The sequence below is a fragment of the Ipomoea triloba genome, chromosome 15 (genome assembly GCF_003576645.1).
Source record: "Ipomoea triloba cultivar NCNSP0323 chromosome 15, ASM357664v1".
Classification (NCBI taxonomy): Eukaryota; Viridiplantae; Streptophyta; class Magnoliopsida; order Solanales; family Convolvulaceae; genus Ipomoea; species Ipomoea triloba.
In genome coordinates, this window is record NC_044930.1 from 4143473 (window position 1) to 4157583 (window position 14111).

The following is a 14111-nucleotide window of genomic DNA, read 5'->3' on the forward strand; positions in this document are numbered from 1 at the left end:
TTTTTGTTGTTCAGATGAAATTTCAATATTATATAGTATGTAAAAATTTCTTAAAATTTTCTTTTGGTCGAGCTCGACGCATCACTGTTGCAAAAATCTCGCCTAGGAGCTGATACCTTAAATGGTGGTCTAAGCACCTGGCCGACTAGGTGACCGACTAGGCCGGCTAAGCACCGCCTAGGCCGCTTAGGCCTCCTAAGCGTTGACTAGACCTCCTAGGCACCGACTAGGCCGCCTAGTCGGCCGAATAGCTATTGTTCTTTTTTTTTAATGGCTTATTTCACTCAAAACAACATCGTTTTGAGAAAAATAACCCTAAATTGTACAAACTCTAGATATTTTTCAGGTTAATATTTAATATTTTAGTATTAACTATTAAAGTATTATATAGTTTATAATTATTAGTCTTTAAAAAATTAAAAATACTTAAACGAATTTTTAAAAAATAAAAAAATAAAATAAAAAATACACGGGTGCCTAGGCACCGATTAATCCCCAGCTAGGTGTCCTAGGCGCTAGGCGTTCCCCGACCGCCCGAGGAGCGCCTAGCAATTTTTTCAACCATGTGTCGCATAGAGTCTTTCTAATACATTTTAATTCACATGTATCGTTTGCAAGGTATTACACAAAAGTACGATTTATCACTAATTCCGAATTTCTCTGGTTTAAAAAAATTAAATTAGGAAACGTTAATCTTTTAAAGAGCAAGTTGTGAGAAGCAAATGCAAGCATTTAGGGGTTGAGCAACTTTGGTGTGTTGACAGTTGCCAGCTTAATTAGGATGCCTTAAATTGTTATAACTCCACTACCGTATGTAGTGAAGTCTTTATTTTTGTGCCATAAATTAACTTAATGATATTGAAGTTGACTTATAAAAAAATTTAAATGTAGAAGTCTTTTGTTTTTTTTTTTTTAGTACTACTGACTCTGTTACAATGTAATATCTGTTCATAGCTACTTTCTCAACTTACCGAAGCATAAAGAGTCAACAGTTGTCTCCAACTGAAGTCTTTTGTTTAATTCAGAATTGAAACAAATTATTATTATTTATAAGGAGTTTCATTTGTAAATGACTTAGAAGTGGAGTCTTTTGTTTAATTCAGAATTGAAACAAATTATTATTATTTATAAGGAGTTTCATTTGTAAATGACTTAGATTCGAAGGTGGGCATTCTATCCACTTAAAAGATAAAACATATTTAGTTCATGAGTTACTGTAGTGTATACTTTTAATTTACAAATTTCTCCTAATTTCAGTCATTTTTGTTAAACAATTAATAAAAAAGACTTTGTTTTCTCTGAGTATGGGAACAGATTGTTCTAGTGTTTCTAAGTTTTAATAATTTTATTTGACAATTTTCGAGTTGTAACCTAACAGTAGCCAATAACAAAGGTAAAAGAGCATCAAATATGCCTCTCTTTTTTTTTTTAAAGTACTAATTACTCTATCACAACGTAGTATCTGTTCATATCTACTTTATCAACCTACTAAAACATAAAGAATCAATATCGCCCATACTAAAGCTCGAACTCATGATCTCCCATTTGGGCGAGCCACTTCGTGCCAAATATGCCATTTTTTTCACCAAAAAAAAAAAAACGCACACACACGCACTTAAGTAGTGTAAAAAATTAGAAGTGGTAGGAGAGATTTTGGCAAAAACCATATTGCAGCATACTAGAATTAAATTTATACATTAAAACCCAACTACCAGGTATAAAACCAAAACTCATCAAACAGATACAATTCACATTTATGAAGGTAAAAAAGGGAGGCCAATATACACCAAAACACTGCCCAACTACCTTAATCATGGAGGGGGGATATGCTGCTGCATCATTTGAGTTACCTAATAATTTAGCAAAGAATACTTCAGTCTCAAAACAATTTTCCCCTTCTCCACGCTCAGTTTTCCGCCCGTCACCAACCAATGCCCCGGGGGATCTTGCGCTCCCTTGCACATCTCCGTCATATCAACAAATTTCGCCAGCTTATTGCTGGCTGTGTTCTCCCCCGAATCTAAGCTCGTATCACCGGGGGGGCTGGGACTAGCAGCAGTTTGTTTTTTCGACTTATCAGTCGGGGCGTGGTCCCACAATGATCTCCGGATGGTGCACCCCGGTACCCGCGAGTACAGGAGCTTCATGTATAAGACGTTTCTTGACCCGAAATCCCACACCCCGAGCTGTGCCCCGGTGACTATGTACACGCCGGAGAGGTCGCCTATGAATGTCTCGGGGCTGTCGATGGGTGCGGTGCTCACGTGCGAGAAGTTCTTCCATTTCACGGGCTCGAACCATCTGCTATCTTGTTCCTCTGGTCCTTGCCACTTTGGTGCACCGATAGCCACGTGGGAGTCCCAGTACGGCTGAAGGATCCTCGGAAGAGATTGCAGATGTTGAAGATGGATGTTCAATCGGTTCTTCTTGGCCCCTTCCAGAGTTAGCCGCATGCCCGTGACAGGCTTACGCCCAACTGAAATCTGAGAGTTAAACCAAGAAAAATATTTTAGATCAATAATGGCTCCATTATAAGTAGGATTGCTGCCATGATTTCGGTTTTGTTGGGTTCAGTTTTGAGATTGTAAGTTGTGAAAACACCTGCTCTTGGCTGACGTAAAGCTTTTGCCCCATCATGCTAAACTGCAATGACGGGCAAACAGGTTCCTTTCTTTGTTGGCCGGGATGTCGGTCCTGAAGAGGTGCCCAAATTCGAGGGACCTGAAACTCCAGGAAATATCTCAGCTCTTCAAGTTGAGGCTTGTCTGCAAACAACGTTATCAGAATAAATAGCCGCCAATGTAACAGTTGCTAAGTGTTTCGATGGAATAAAAAAGGGGGAGAACGGGGACTTCTGTGGTACAATATCCTTACATTCAAGATAGAGACTTATAGCACGAGACAAATGCTCCTTTCCTTTAACTCCCTCGAGGAGCATTGTAATCGGATAGAATGACATCTCGATGACGTCGGGTGAAGACTTGACTGTTTTTGCCCAATGAACGTGGCTTTGCTCCAGATCATCTCCTCCCCTTCTTCTGAAAATGACTGTAACGTCCTGCATTAGATCCATCCAAAAATTTCAGGCCTAACAGCAGGAAAGAAACTTTTAGCTTCCATTTACATCACTGCACTTAGTTAATAACATAATTATATACCAAGTCACATGCATTTCATTAATATGGAGAAACATCATATATTCATATGAATGGTTTTATCTTCTTTTTCTTTTTTAAATACATTAAGTATCCCAGCTTACACCAAACTAATCTTAAGCCCCCAGAGCCCCTGCCCAACATTACGTAAATCACGAGTCGCCCCGTTAGTCCTCAGGTTCCCACCCCTAGCAATACACCCTGTGCACAGGGAGTCTTCATCATCTCTGATCGGTCAAGGTCTCCCAATGACCCCCCAGGTTCCCAGTGAGATTCGAAGCCCCACACTACCGCTAGAGCAAGACTTTAGGATGAAGGATGTTCTTCATTAAAAAAATTCTTTACATAGCTTACATCCAAAGCTTGCTACAGTATCACATAAATAAACAGCAAGAAGGAAACTTCCCCATCGTCTAAGGGAACATCAAGGACATAATCGTATGAGAAACGAAAAAACAGATCTGAATACCTCTTTGCCATTCCCAGCAAGAAACGGAGCGCTAGTAGGCTGAGGGTATATCCCTTGACTATTGAACAAGGATGGATCACTACCCTGAAAAATTGAACTAGCAAGAAAGCGTAAGCAGATAAATCATAAATACGCTAAAGAGTGATAAGAGAAGGAAAAAAAATTGCCGAAGGGAAAAAAAGGTACAAGTGAACTAGCCTTATCCTTGTACTTCAATAATCCCGAGCTTGTAAGGCTCTCTATGCTGGAAAACCTCTGGTTTCCAATATCTTGAACATAATTCTTAATCTCTACCGTAGATAGAGGGGACGAGAGATGCTGCTTAACGTAAATCACATCTTTACCACCAATAGTTATGGATGTAATAACATGTGTCCCAAAATTTTCTATGAAACTGAAAAAAGTATAAAATTGTTAGTAAAATACACGGTGCAACACAGTAATTTACAAGAATATTTGGCACGTCCTAACCTTGCCAACGCTGGTGGGTCCCATGATGTCGGCACCGCTCTTCTAACATTTTCTTGCAACACCAGAGGCATTTTGTTCAGCTGAACTTTAGCAAGTGGAATGAAAAAGCCATCCATACAAAGGGTCTTTGTGGCGGCAGCATCTGTTTGCTTTGAACCGGTAAAACTGAATGCAGCATTGAAGCTGCCAAGAGGAGCATGGCCCGGTAGATTGGCCTTTTTATTGAAAAACTCCACCATCTACATTTAATTTATATGCCAAGTAAGTTATAGTTAATATGCACCTAAATAATAATAAGAATTAGCCAATGCAAAGTTCAACGCATTCTGGTGAGTGTTTATGCAGCACCAGACACATGAATGAATACACTCCGTAATAAATTAGAGGTCTAATGCTTCAAAAGACAAAACGATATCTCTCCAGCCCTGATGCAAAATGGTACACCAAATGATTATTTCTGAATATACCATTCTAACTTCGCATTACAGTATTATACCACCCCAAGGTAGCCTCTCCGTTATCCCTCTTTATTGCACAAGCATACATTCTCTCTTGCTTTTATGCTCCAAACCAGAGTCGCCCCCAAACAGCCTAAACACACACACACACACAATACTTCTCTTCCTTAACCATCTTAGGACTATCAACCTTGCTCCCGACTCTTCACAGCCATGGCCAAAGTATCATCTCCAATTGCAAAGTTAAATACACACTCAATCCACCGTGTTAAAAAATATCCTTCCACTCTCCTAACTGAGCAACTGTTAACCACATAATCCTATCCTTGAACACCATGTTCCAATTTCTGCAAAGTCATATCACGGTTTGTATTTTACTCCACTTCTTATTTTCAATTTCCCTTTGACTGATTTAAGGCCATATATTTGCATAGAACTGTTTCTCATATAAGGGGCGGAGCACATAACTTTTGACTACCTCCAACAGCTCCACATTCAAATCAATGCACAATGCAAGAGCCACTAGTTTCCAATTTAAAACTAGAATACAGAACACAATGATAACAATACACAAATGAAGCTGAAATTAGAGGACAAGAATTTTAGGCAAACATACCTCATTATAGCTGCAGACACCAGAGCCATCGCGCCCACCGCTCTCTGGGGAAGTCACTACATCCCTTGAGACATTTGGCACCACTATATCACCATACAAGCAAAGATCCTTTGTGTGCTCTTCATCAATCTCAACAACCCTAGACCCAGCCACTCCCTTACAGTAAAGCAATCTTGTATCATAATTCACATCAAAACCCCTCCCCAATGCCTGCACTGCATTTATGGCAGTATGCAAAGCCGCTTCCTTTTCCTCCATATCATCACCTCCCCCACCCAGCCCCAAACCCCAGTGCCCAAAAACTTAAATAAAATTTTAAAAATAAAAATTCCTCCTTATTCTTTAATTACAAATGCCAAACAGAAATCCAATTCCAAGCAAAGAGCAAATATATTCAGATAAACCAAATCAAACGCTAACCCTATCTTGCTCTACCACAATACTTTTACCAAATCATGAGTAAAGATTCAATCTTTTTCAGATCAGATAACCCCCAAAGCTACAAATTCCATTACCCTAATCCCAAAACTCTCTAAAGGTTGACCACAAGAAATTACCCAGAAAGATTTGAACCGATACTTCAGCTAAGAACAGATCTTGAATCTTCCAACTCAGACTTCAGATTTCCTCTATCTCCTTCCCCCCTCTTTCTATATATCTATCTACAATCTATACATGTGTATATCTGATTTCTCACCTCTCCCTTCTCCCTGTGTTCCTTTACTGTGCACTTTGTTGCAGTATCTAAACACTGCTATTCAAAGTGCCATTGACTCCTGACTTGTATTTACTGTTTCTCCCCTGCGGAAAAAAAACACACGTGGTTTACCCGATCGTGCACTCGCTTCCGATCTCGACCGTTGGTCTGTTCCGGGTGAAGGGTTGATGAAATCGTACGGCTGGAAGAGGAAGTGAGAGGGTACACGTCAATAGATTTGACTTTGCCATTTTCTGATGGGATTTGAGATCAGCAAAGGAAAAGGTGCTTTTCTGTCAGATTACCCATTTTTAATTATATAGATTTTGTGCTATTTATTTTTAGAAAATCCTTTCTAATTTTAAAAATTAAAAGATTTTTTTTAAAAAAACACAAATCTTTCCTTTTCAATGATTGCATGATACAAATAATTCAGTGAATTTAAAAATAAAATTAATTTTTTTTTGAATACTACTAACTCTATTACAATGCAGTATATGTTCATAACTACTTTTTCAACCTATTGAAGCACAAGAGTCAGTATTGCCTCCACCTCCCGTATAAAGGGAAGGGTTTGATGCCACTGGACCACAAGATCCTTAGCAAAATAAAATTAATTTGATACATGAATAATATATAAATAAAATGGGACAAGAGGAGTAATTATTTTTTCTTTTACTCATAAAAATTAATACCTTTTTAAATTTATGATTATTTGTGATATTTATTTTTTAAACAAAAGCATTATTTGAATAAATTTGTTGTGATGAAGAAAATATTATTTGTGTTATATATTTGGTGGGGTTGCATCTCTTTATGTACAAAAAATATAATAATGAAAAAATAAAACTTAAAAAGGAATTTTGTATTTTTAGTTGATTATATTATGAGTTGTTTTAGCCCCTGAAGTAATGCGTCATTAACTAATATTAGTACATACATGTTTTAGCTCGCATTAGCAGCTCAATTGGTCGCAAATGTCGCAAATGTAAAATTTGTTACAAGAGACCAAGGATCATATAATATATATATAAAAATTATTGAAAAGAACATCTTATTAAAATTGTCACAATAAACTTCATTATATTCATATTTAAAAATGATTTCATGTCACTATACATTCTATATTTTTTTCTAAAATGTTTAGATGCATATATAGAAGTCTTCGCTAGTCATTGATGCAACCGTTGACCTGACTAAATCCATTGAGACTTGATCAAAAGGGAATGGACGATAGAGTGGATAGACTCCTTGTATCTTCCTCCCTCATTTGTTAATTAGCTTGATTTTTTTTGCTGGAGAGTTGATCTTTGATTATTTTAACCCAATGAATAGTGTGTTTGGTTCATTGGTTCACAATCAAAAATCATAGTTATTGCTTAGTTAATAACTTTTTAAAAATGCAATTATAGGATCTGATTACCGATTCAATTATAAATTATATTTCCTAATTAAAAACAAGTATCATTCCATTTTATTCCTTATCATTTGTTACATCCCGATCGCCTCCTCACTACATCTCTCATATTTTTATTTTGATTTTTTGTTCTTATTGGTGCATTGAATGCTACTCTGTATTATATTAGGTTCATTTACCTTTATTTTTTGTTTTTGTATTATTAAAACCCTTATTTCCATTATAGGATTATACATAGCAAAACATCAATATTAATAATCATTCTAATTTTCCCTACTACCAAACATGCAAAATACTTTCACAAAAATTCATTACTATTACCAAATATTTGATTTCAATTCCAATTCCGATGTGTGAACCACACACCCTAAATTTAGTTTTATCATTATGTTTGTTTTTTTTTTGGTGAGGAGAATAACCTGCAATCATTATATATAATGTGCATCGACTAAACTCTGCCTTATGACCTTAGCTGGCAAAAGACACACAAGTATGCAAATTAATCTTAGTTGTCAATAGTTTACTAATTCAAACCAAGAATGTCAATTTGTCATTGAGAGTTGAACTTTGAATCTTATTGTACCAAACCAACAGACCAACTAACTAAGAATACCCATATTTTATCATTATGTGAATACCCATATTTTATCATTATGTTACACTAAAATTTCTTATAAGTAACATCATGTTAAGATTCCACATACTAACACTAATCATGTTCATAATATATAGAATCTCAATAAGCGGCAGAACACTTTGACAAGAGGGAAAGGTTGACTAGCCCACCGTATGTAAACGGCCGGCGTTTACCGGAGCTTCACCAGTCAACCTTTAGAAACAGAAGCCGGTGTTATGGATAAGAAACTCCATTAAAAAAAAGACAAAAGTTTGGATATGAACATAGTATCATTTGGAACACATTCCTTTACAATTTAGGTGGTCACCTAAACAAAACATCTTAAGGTACCCTTTCCTTTAGATCATTTTTATTTGTCAATATCATGATTTTCCAGAACATAGCCTTCCCGCGCTATGTTGTTTCATCATCTCCTGCCTGCACCATTGTAACTTAGTAGTAGCTAGCACGCAGGTGGCTGCCAAGCTTCGGGTCTGCCCGTGCCTGAAAGGCGGGATAGAGGGGCGCCCTTCGCGGTTGGGTTTCCGGAGCACTACTGCGAGTTTTTGGCCTTCTTTGCAGCGAAAAGTTGGCGAAGGAAGGAGAATTTTCCTTTTGCTCTTGCGGAGAACTCCACTATGGAGTCGTTGCTAGCCATTGCCTCCTCGCCGGTGTCTGGGGCGGGCGACGGGGTTGGCGGGGATGGAAGCGTGAGCAGATACTCGTTGAGCATCCGAATAATTTGACTGAAGCTTGGCCGCATATTGGGGTCCTCAACCCACGATGACTGCATGATGAACGCCAAATCGGGTGAAATCTCTTCCGGGAGTATAACAGGTCTCTCTTGCTGCATTTCCACATCAAAACGCCAATGCTAGTTAGATTTTAACACATACTCTCGAGAAAGAAATGTTAAAGAACAGATATCGATAACAGGCCAAAGGAATGATTGAAGTTTTCAAACTCTTAAAGGATCACTTTCAATCATTAGTATATGAATCGATATTGCCATGAGATGGTGATATGCCACCTACTGGTAAGACTTTAGCTTTGAAGGACTACATTACTACGACAAGAACACGAGAAAGAATAGTTCAAGAGAGAGACTTAATATTCGGTATAACTCGGATGTATATTAGATGCATAAATATTAGAATATGATTAGTAATTTAAAAAGAAAAACAAAATGTTATTTTATGGAATGATGCTATATTGCTATTGTCTATGAGGGTGCAATGCATGATATGATCAAAAAGTTGCAAAGAGCACAAAAGTGCCTTGTTAAAAATGAATGTGCTAACTATGTAAAAGACGCTAAATTTAGCACATTAATATAGCCTCTAGAAGGTTTTTGGTTTCTCATATTTCGATCTTTGGGTATTTCATAGCGCCTCTAAATAAGAGGTTTCTCTTGGTTATCCACTTATCCTATTTTGTTCATTACTTTGATATTGTTAAATTTGAATGATTGAAAGGCCTGGTAGGTGGAGAATAACACCACCCGCCAATTAGGCGGAAGCAAAAATGAAGAATCAAAGAATGAGAAAATGTATTTTAATACTGAAAGGTTACAATATATTTTTATAATTCTATGTTTCTAATGAAGAAACATTGTATATATATACAGACACAGTACTCTTAATTAAGCACCTATTCATAAACAGCCACAACCCTTTGTTTTTCAAAGGATATGCATTATGAGTTTCGCAACATGACAGTCAAAACTCTAGCAATCTCATTCCAGGTAATATAATCTAAAATAACGCAACTTTTTTTAAAAAAATAACATCATTAGCATAATTCCTGAAATCTGGATATAAAATTCTTACTTCTTAGTGATTGTTAACGCATAGAATGGAAACCTCTGAACACAATTTCATGCATTACAAACCGAGGATGGTTAGTTTCTGGAAAATTTTTCCATTTTCCCAAAAGAAGAAAAAAAAAAACTGTTTTCCATTTTTCCAATCTAACAAAGGATTTGGAAAACAGTTCTTTCTTGTTTTCCAAATTTTTCCAAATACGAAAACACATTTACTTTATCACTTTATCTATAATCGCTATTCATTATCTACATATCCACTACTATGACAACATAATAATATTATCTTTTGTTTATTACTCTACCAATGTTATTATAGGGATGAGTGGATGACAATAGGTAGGTACTCGTCTGTCTAGTCATTTTCAAATGTGAATCTAAATGCATTTAGAACTACCTGAACTGAATACGAATGAATATTACATGTGCCCACTCCAAACCCGTTTGACAATACTAATATAGTACTTGAAATCATCTCCAAACCTATTACACAAACATACACACAGTAGGATATAGAGATTTCACTACTACCTAAACCGGTTTCAGACCTAACTATCAACTATCCAAACCCGTCCTATTAGCGTTCTACAGGTTAGGCACCTAGTATTATTTTATCCATTGTCACCCATGGGTTGTATTCCTATCATCCAAATGGAGACATGACAAAAAATAATAATAATAATAATAATAATAATAAAAAGGAGGAGGAGAAAGCAAAAATGTAGCCCAAAATTTCATGTGTACCTTAAAGGCAGCAGCATAAGCAGCCTGCAAATTCGACATTCCCTCAAATGGCATGCGGTTTGTTAGCAATTCCCACAGGACGATCCCAAAGCTATATACATCAACCTTATTATTGTAATGCTTTTTCTCCCCTTGACGCAGAGTCACAGTGCTGTACAGCTGCAGAATTCCATTCAGATTAACAGCAAACAAATTACTGTAAAAAATAAACACTTGCAAATTAAGGCAATTTCAGATGCAAGCTAAATCAATTTTGAGTTCAAGTGTTACTGACATACACATCAATACATCATCAAACTGTCAAAAATATGTGTGCAATAAGTTAATGGACGTTAAACACAAACAACAACCTTTATGCAAATGTATTCTTAGACAAGTATTTTGTTGGAAATCATGAAAATTGTATATGGTTAGCATGAAAAGTGAACACAAAAACTTCAGTATCCCGGCTTTCTGCAAAGTAAGGGTCCAAACCTCGGGTGCCATCCATCTGTATGTCCCAGTTTCTGCCGTCATCATTTCAGTGAGAGTCTCTTCCCTTGCAAGCCCAAAATCTGCAAGCTTTACAGACTTCTGATTGGCTGTGAGCAACAAATTGTCTGCAAAATAAATTTTAACATAAGCCCCTTACAGAGAGAAAAACACTCGAAAGCAAAAACATAGAAAGACGAAAGATCAAATCCTAGTACAATGTAAACAATGAAAACAAGGACTTAAGGTTCCTTGCATCGGCATAAGGAAGAAACAAGAAAAGAATTGCACCAAGTTAGCAGCTTTTTTTGGGGGGAAAACATTTAAAAATAAATAAATAAAAAAGACCTCCAAGTTGGTACTTGCATGTGCTGGACTAATCATTAAAAGCAAGAAAACCTTGGAGAAAAACAGTTTTCAAATATAATTTCTTGACAAATAACAATAAAATGGTCTACAATGATCATTTCTCAAACATTTAAATGAATGACAATTACAAGAATCAATAAAATTCTTGTACAGCTCATCTAACTGTTTGGTACCGGGTTTTAGGTCTCTATGTATAATCCCATTAGCATGTAAACACTCCATGGCTCTAGCAATGTCAACAGCAAAGCTTAATGCGACATGAAGGTCCAGCTTTTCTGGCCGAAGACTGTTTAAATACTTTCGAAGTGACATTCCTGGTAGGAGCTCTGTCACAATAACCATCAAAGGATCCTTACAAGCTCCAATAAACTGCCAAAAACCAAAAAATAAAAATTAAAAAATGACCATTTTATGGATGATGGCAGGCAAGAGAATCTAGAAAGTCATATAAAATAAGCAACTCAAGAGCATCAAAAGCCACATATATATATGAATATTCATTTCAAACCCAACACCAAATTAATTGCTGAAATTAGCAAACTAATAGATTGGCTATAAGTCAATAACTAAGGTAAAATTTGCATTTTGACTACATGATAGAAAACCATAAGCACATCAAGATAGACCTTAGACAAAGAGTGACACTCACCTTCACAAGGTTCTCATGCTTTACCTTTGACATCATTGCTACTTCCCTCACAAACCGACCTTCTAGTGCAGCCCTTTCTTCAGTAGTATCCCCACATTTAAGAACTTTAATCGCAACAATTTGATCCCCATACCTGAGAACAAAATCATAGTTGTAGGTTAGGTAACTAGGACATCATACAAACACTGGGAAACCTAAAGAACATACTTCAATATCCACCAACAGCCAGGGAAAATAGCCTGTGCAGTAATATATTTCCAAGGAAAATCTGAAAAATAACTTATCTTCTCAAGAAAACCAATGAAATAGTACTCTACACATTAGTATTATCCACTCCAACAATCACTAGTTGCCCAACAATCATCCATTGATAAAATATACTGTACTATGCAATATTTTGGTGAGAGATTAAGGATGATAAGCACCACTGATAGACTCAATACAATTGAAGCACTCACAATGGGAATGATTGAAGATTAGACACACCTTCCTTGGTAGACTTTCCCATGAGCTCCTTCGCCAATCTTTGATCCAATAAAGATGAGTCTTGGGTCAACCAGCACTCTCTCATCAATACACAGTTGCTGGGAAGCTATGATCGATCCATTCAAAGATAACCCATCAACAGATACCCGTGCACCAAAAGTCCTGTCATATTCTCCTTCCTCTTCTCCTCCTCCTCTGCTCTTCTCACTGCCGCAACTCATTCTCCCAAAGCCTAATTAGATTATCCCAGACTCCCTCATAATCATACTCAACCACATACCAAAAAAACAAAACCCCGCCCAACTCTCCCAAACCCCCAAATTATTGCCCAAAATCCATCCTTTCCATACCCAATAAGTCGGTACTACTATCTTCTCAGCTTACCAAATAGATTCCTAATACAATAAAAAACTCGAATACCCATATCCAGAATCACCAGACGAGAAAAGGGGGGAAATTTTTTTCAGCGATTGATTAATCAAGAAAGAAAAATTATGTACCCAAACAATGTTTTCAGTAATAATTAGATAGAAACGGAACTCCGGAAAACCCCTAAAAATATCTTTCCAAAGTTTGAGCCTTTCCTTGACTTTGAGTTTGAAACTTCAACGGGAACTCCAGCCTGGGAAACCGTGCGCGGATAGAAAACAAACAAACAAAGAAACAAACAAAAAAAAAAAGCAGGAGCCTCGAGAGAAGCGAGATGGCAAGAGATATTTAAGATAAGAGAGACGAAAGTAAAGAGATTAGGGGGTTGCAAGTACTAAATAGACTGTACATACACAATTCTCATGCATATGAATACAGGAAAGGCTAAAACCTAACCCGGTAACCCATCAAGACCACAACTTTGCACTTTACTTTCTTTTCTGTGTCTGGGAGTGGGGGGCATACCAGGTGAGTAGGTGGTTGGGTGTGTGTATCAATTGTCTCTCTCTCTCTCTCTATCTCTCTCTCCCTTTTTCTCTCTCTTCGCATACAAAGATATATACATAGGGGTGTGGGTATATATGTAGAGGGAATTTTATACGGGGAAATGGCGGTGAGAAGAGGATATTCGCCGTAGAGCGGTGGTGTGGGCGGGTGGCGATGGGGTTTAAAGTGGGGGAGAGGAAAAGGGGGAAATAAAGAACACGTTTTAAAGTGAAGGAAAAGGGACACGAATGAAAGGAGGACACGTGGAGAGAAGGAAAGTCTTATGTGGGTCATCGGCGATTTGGAAGTCCTCGGTCCACGATGCTTTGGCGATCGCGTTCCTGTACGGATGGAATCCTCATATTTGTCTTTATTTTTTATCTTCTTTATCTCTTACGGCATTATTACTCATTTAATTTATGATCTTGTGGTCTAATAATGTAAAATGACTCTTTAAATAAAAAGTCATATTACATATTGATAGAGTTAGTATTACTCAAATATATATTACTCTTGATATGCTACTAACAATGGTGCACACTTTTCACACACATCAACCCTAAGTATGCTAACTAATGTCCCACCTTATTAATCTAACGGATAAAAAAAATTATATTTACTTTTAACAACATGATAGGATTTGATTCTTGTCATTAACATTGATGGTTTAAATTTGAATTGAACTTTTTATATGCGTGACTCAATTTATCTCTGTAAAGGTATAAAAAATACATAAATTTTTCTAAATAACGCCGT

The 14111-nt window shown here is 36.8% G+C and overlaps 2 protein-coding genes across 4 annotated transcripts; both read right to left on the reverse strand.

Moving 5' to 3' along the window:
• Window positions 1-1649: 1649 nt before the first annotated feature.
• LOC116006940 (MACPF domain-containing protein CAD1-like) lies at window positions 1650-6049 on the reverse strand. The gene is made up of 7 exons (XM_031247470.1): window positions 5170-6049; window positions 4096-4334; window positions 3823-4018; window positions 3625-3708; window positions 2875-3058; window positions 2602-2765; window positions 1650-2483 (listed from the first exon to the last, which is right to left on the reverse strand). The coding sequence occupies exons 1-7, from the start codon at window positions 5425-5427 to the stop codon at window positions 1851-1853; spliced, it is 1758 nt and encodes a 585-aa protein (XP_031103330.1). The 5' UTR covers window positions 5428-6049; the 3' UTR covers window positions 1650-1850.
• A 1952-nt stretch (window positions 6050-8001) lies between these two features.
• Window positions 8002-13540, reverse strand: LOC116006684 (serine/threonine-protein kinase STY13). 3 transcript variants are annotated; one of them, XM_031247154.1, is made up of 6 exons: window positions 12441-13540; window positions 11979-12087; window positions 11479-11674; window positions 10940-11064; window positions 10466-10624; window positions 8002-8746 (listed from the first exon to the last, which is right to left on the reverse strand). In XM_031247154.1, exons 1-6 carry the CDS (start codon window positions 12659-12661, stop codon window positions 8453-8455), a joined length of 1104 nt encoding a protein of 367 aa, XP_031103014.1. In that variant the 5' UTR covers window positions 12662-13540; the 3' UTR covers window positions 8002-8452. The 3 variants fall into 3 exon arrangements, with proteins under 3 accessions (XP_031103014.1, XP_031103013.1, XP_031103015.1); XM_031247153.1 differs by having other exon boundaries at window positions 11955-12087; window positions 12441-13539; XM_031247155.1 differs by having other exon boundaries at window positions 11955-12087; window positions 12413-12675.
• Between the last annotated feature and the right edge of the window lie 571 nt (window positions 13541-14111).

Bases quoted from the DNA above. Each gene is read 5' to 3' on its own strand.
- LOC116006684 (XM_031247153.1), bottom strand. From the start codon at position 12,661: ATGAGTTGCGGCAGTGAGAAGAGCAGAGGAGGAGGAGAAGAGGAAGGA. The intron at 11,675-11,954 runs GTGAGTGTCACT...GGTTTTTGGCAG, and splicing joins AGCATGAGAACCTTGTGAAG to TTTATTGGAGCTTGTAAGGA. The intron at 10,625-10,939 runs GTTTGGACCCTT...GGAATTCTGCAG, and splicing joins ACAGATGGATGGCACCCGAG to CTGTACAGCACTGTGACTCT.
- LOC116006940 (XM_031247470.1), bottom strand. From the start codon at position 5,427: ATGGAGGAAAAGGAAGCGGCTTTGCATACTGCCATAAATGCAGTGCAG. The intron at 4,335-5,169 runs GTATGTTTGCCT...AATTAAATGTAG, and splicing joins GTGTCTGCAGCTATAATGAG to ATGGTGGAGTTTTTCAATAA. The intron at 4,019-4,095 runs GTTAGGACGTGC...TACTTTTTTCAG, and splicing joins GACCCACCAGCGTTGGCAAG to TTTCATAGAAAATTTTGGGA.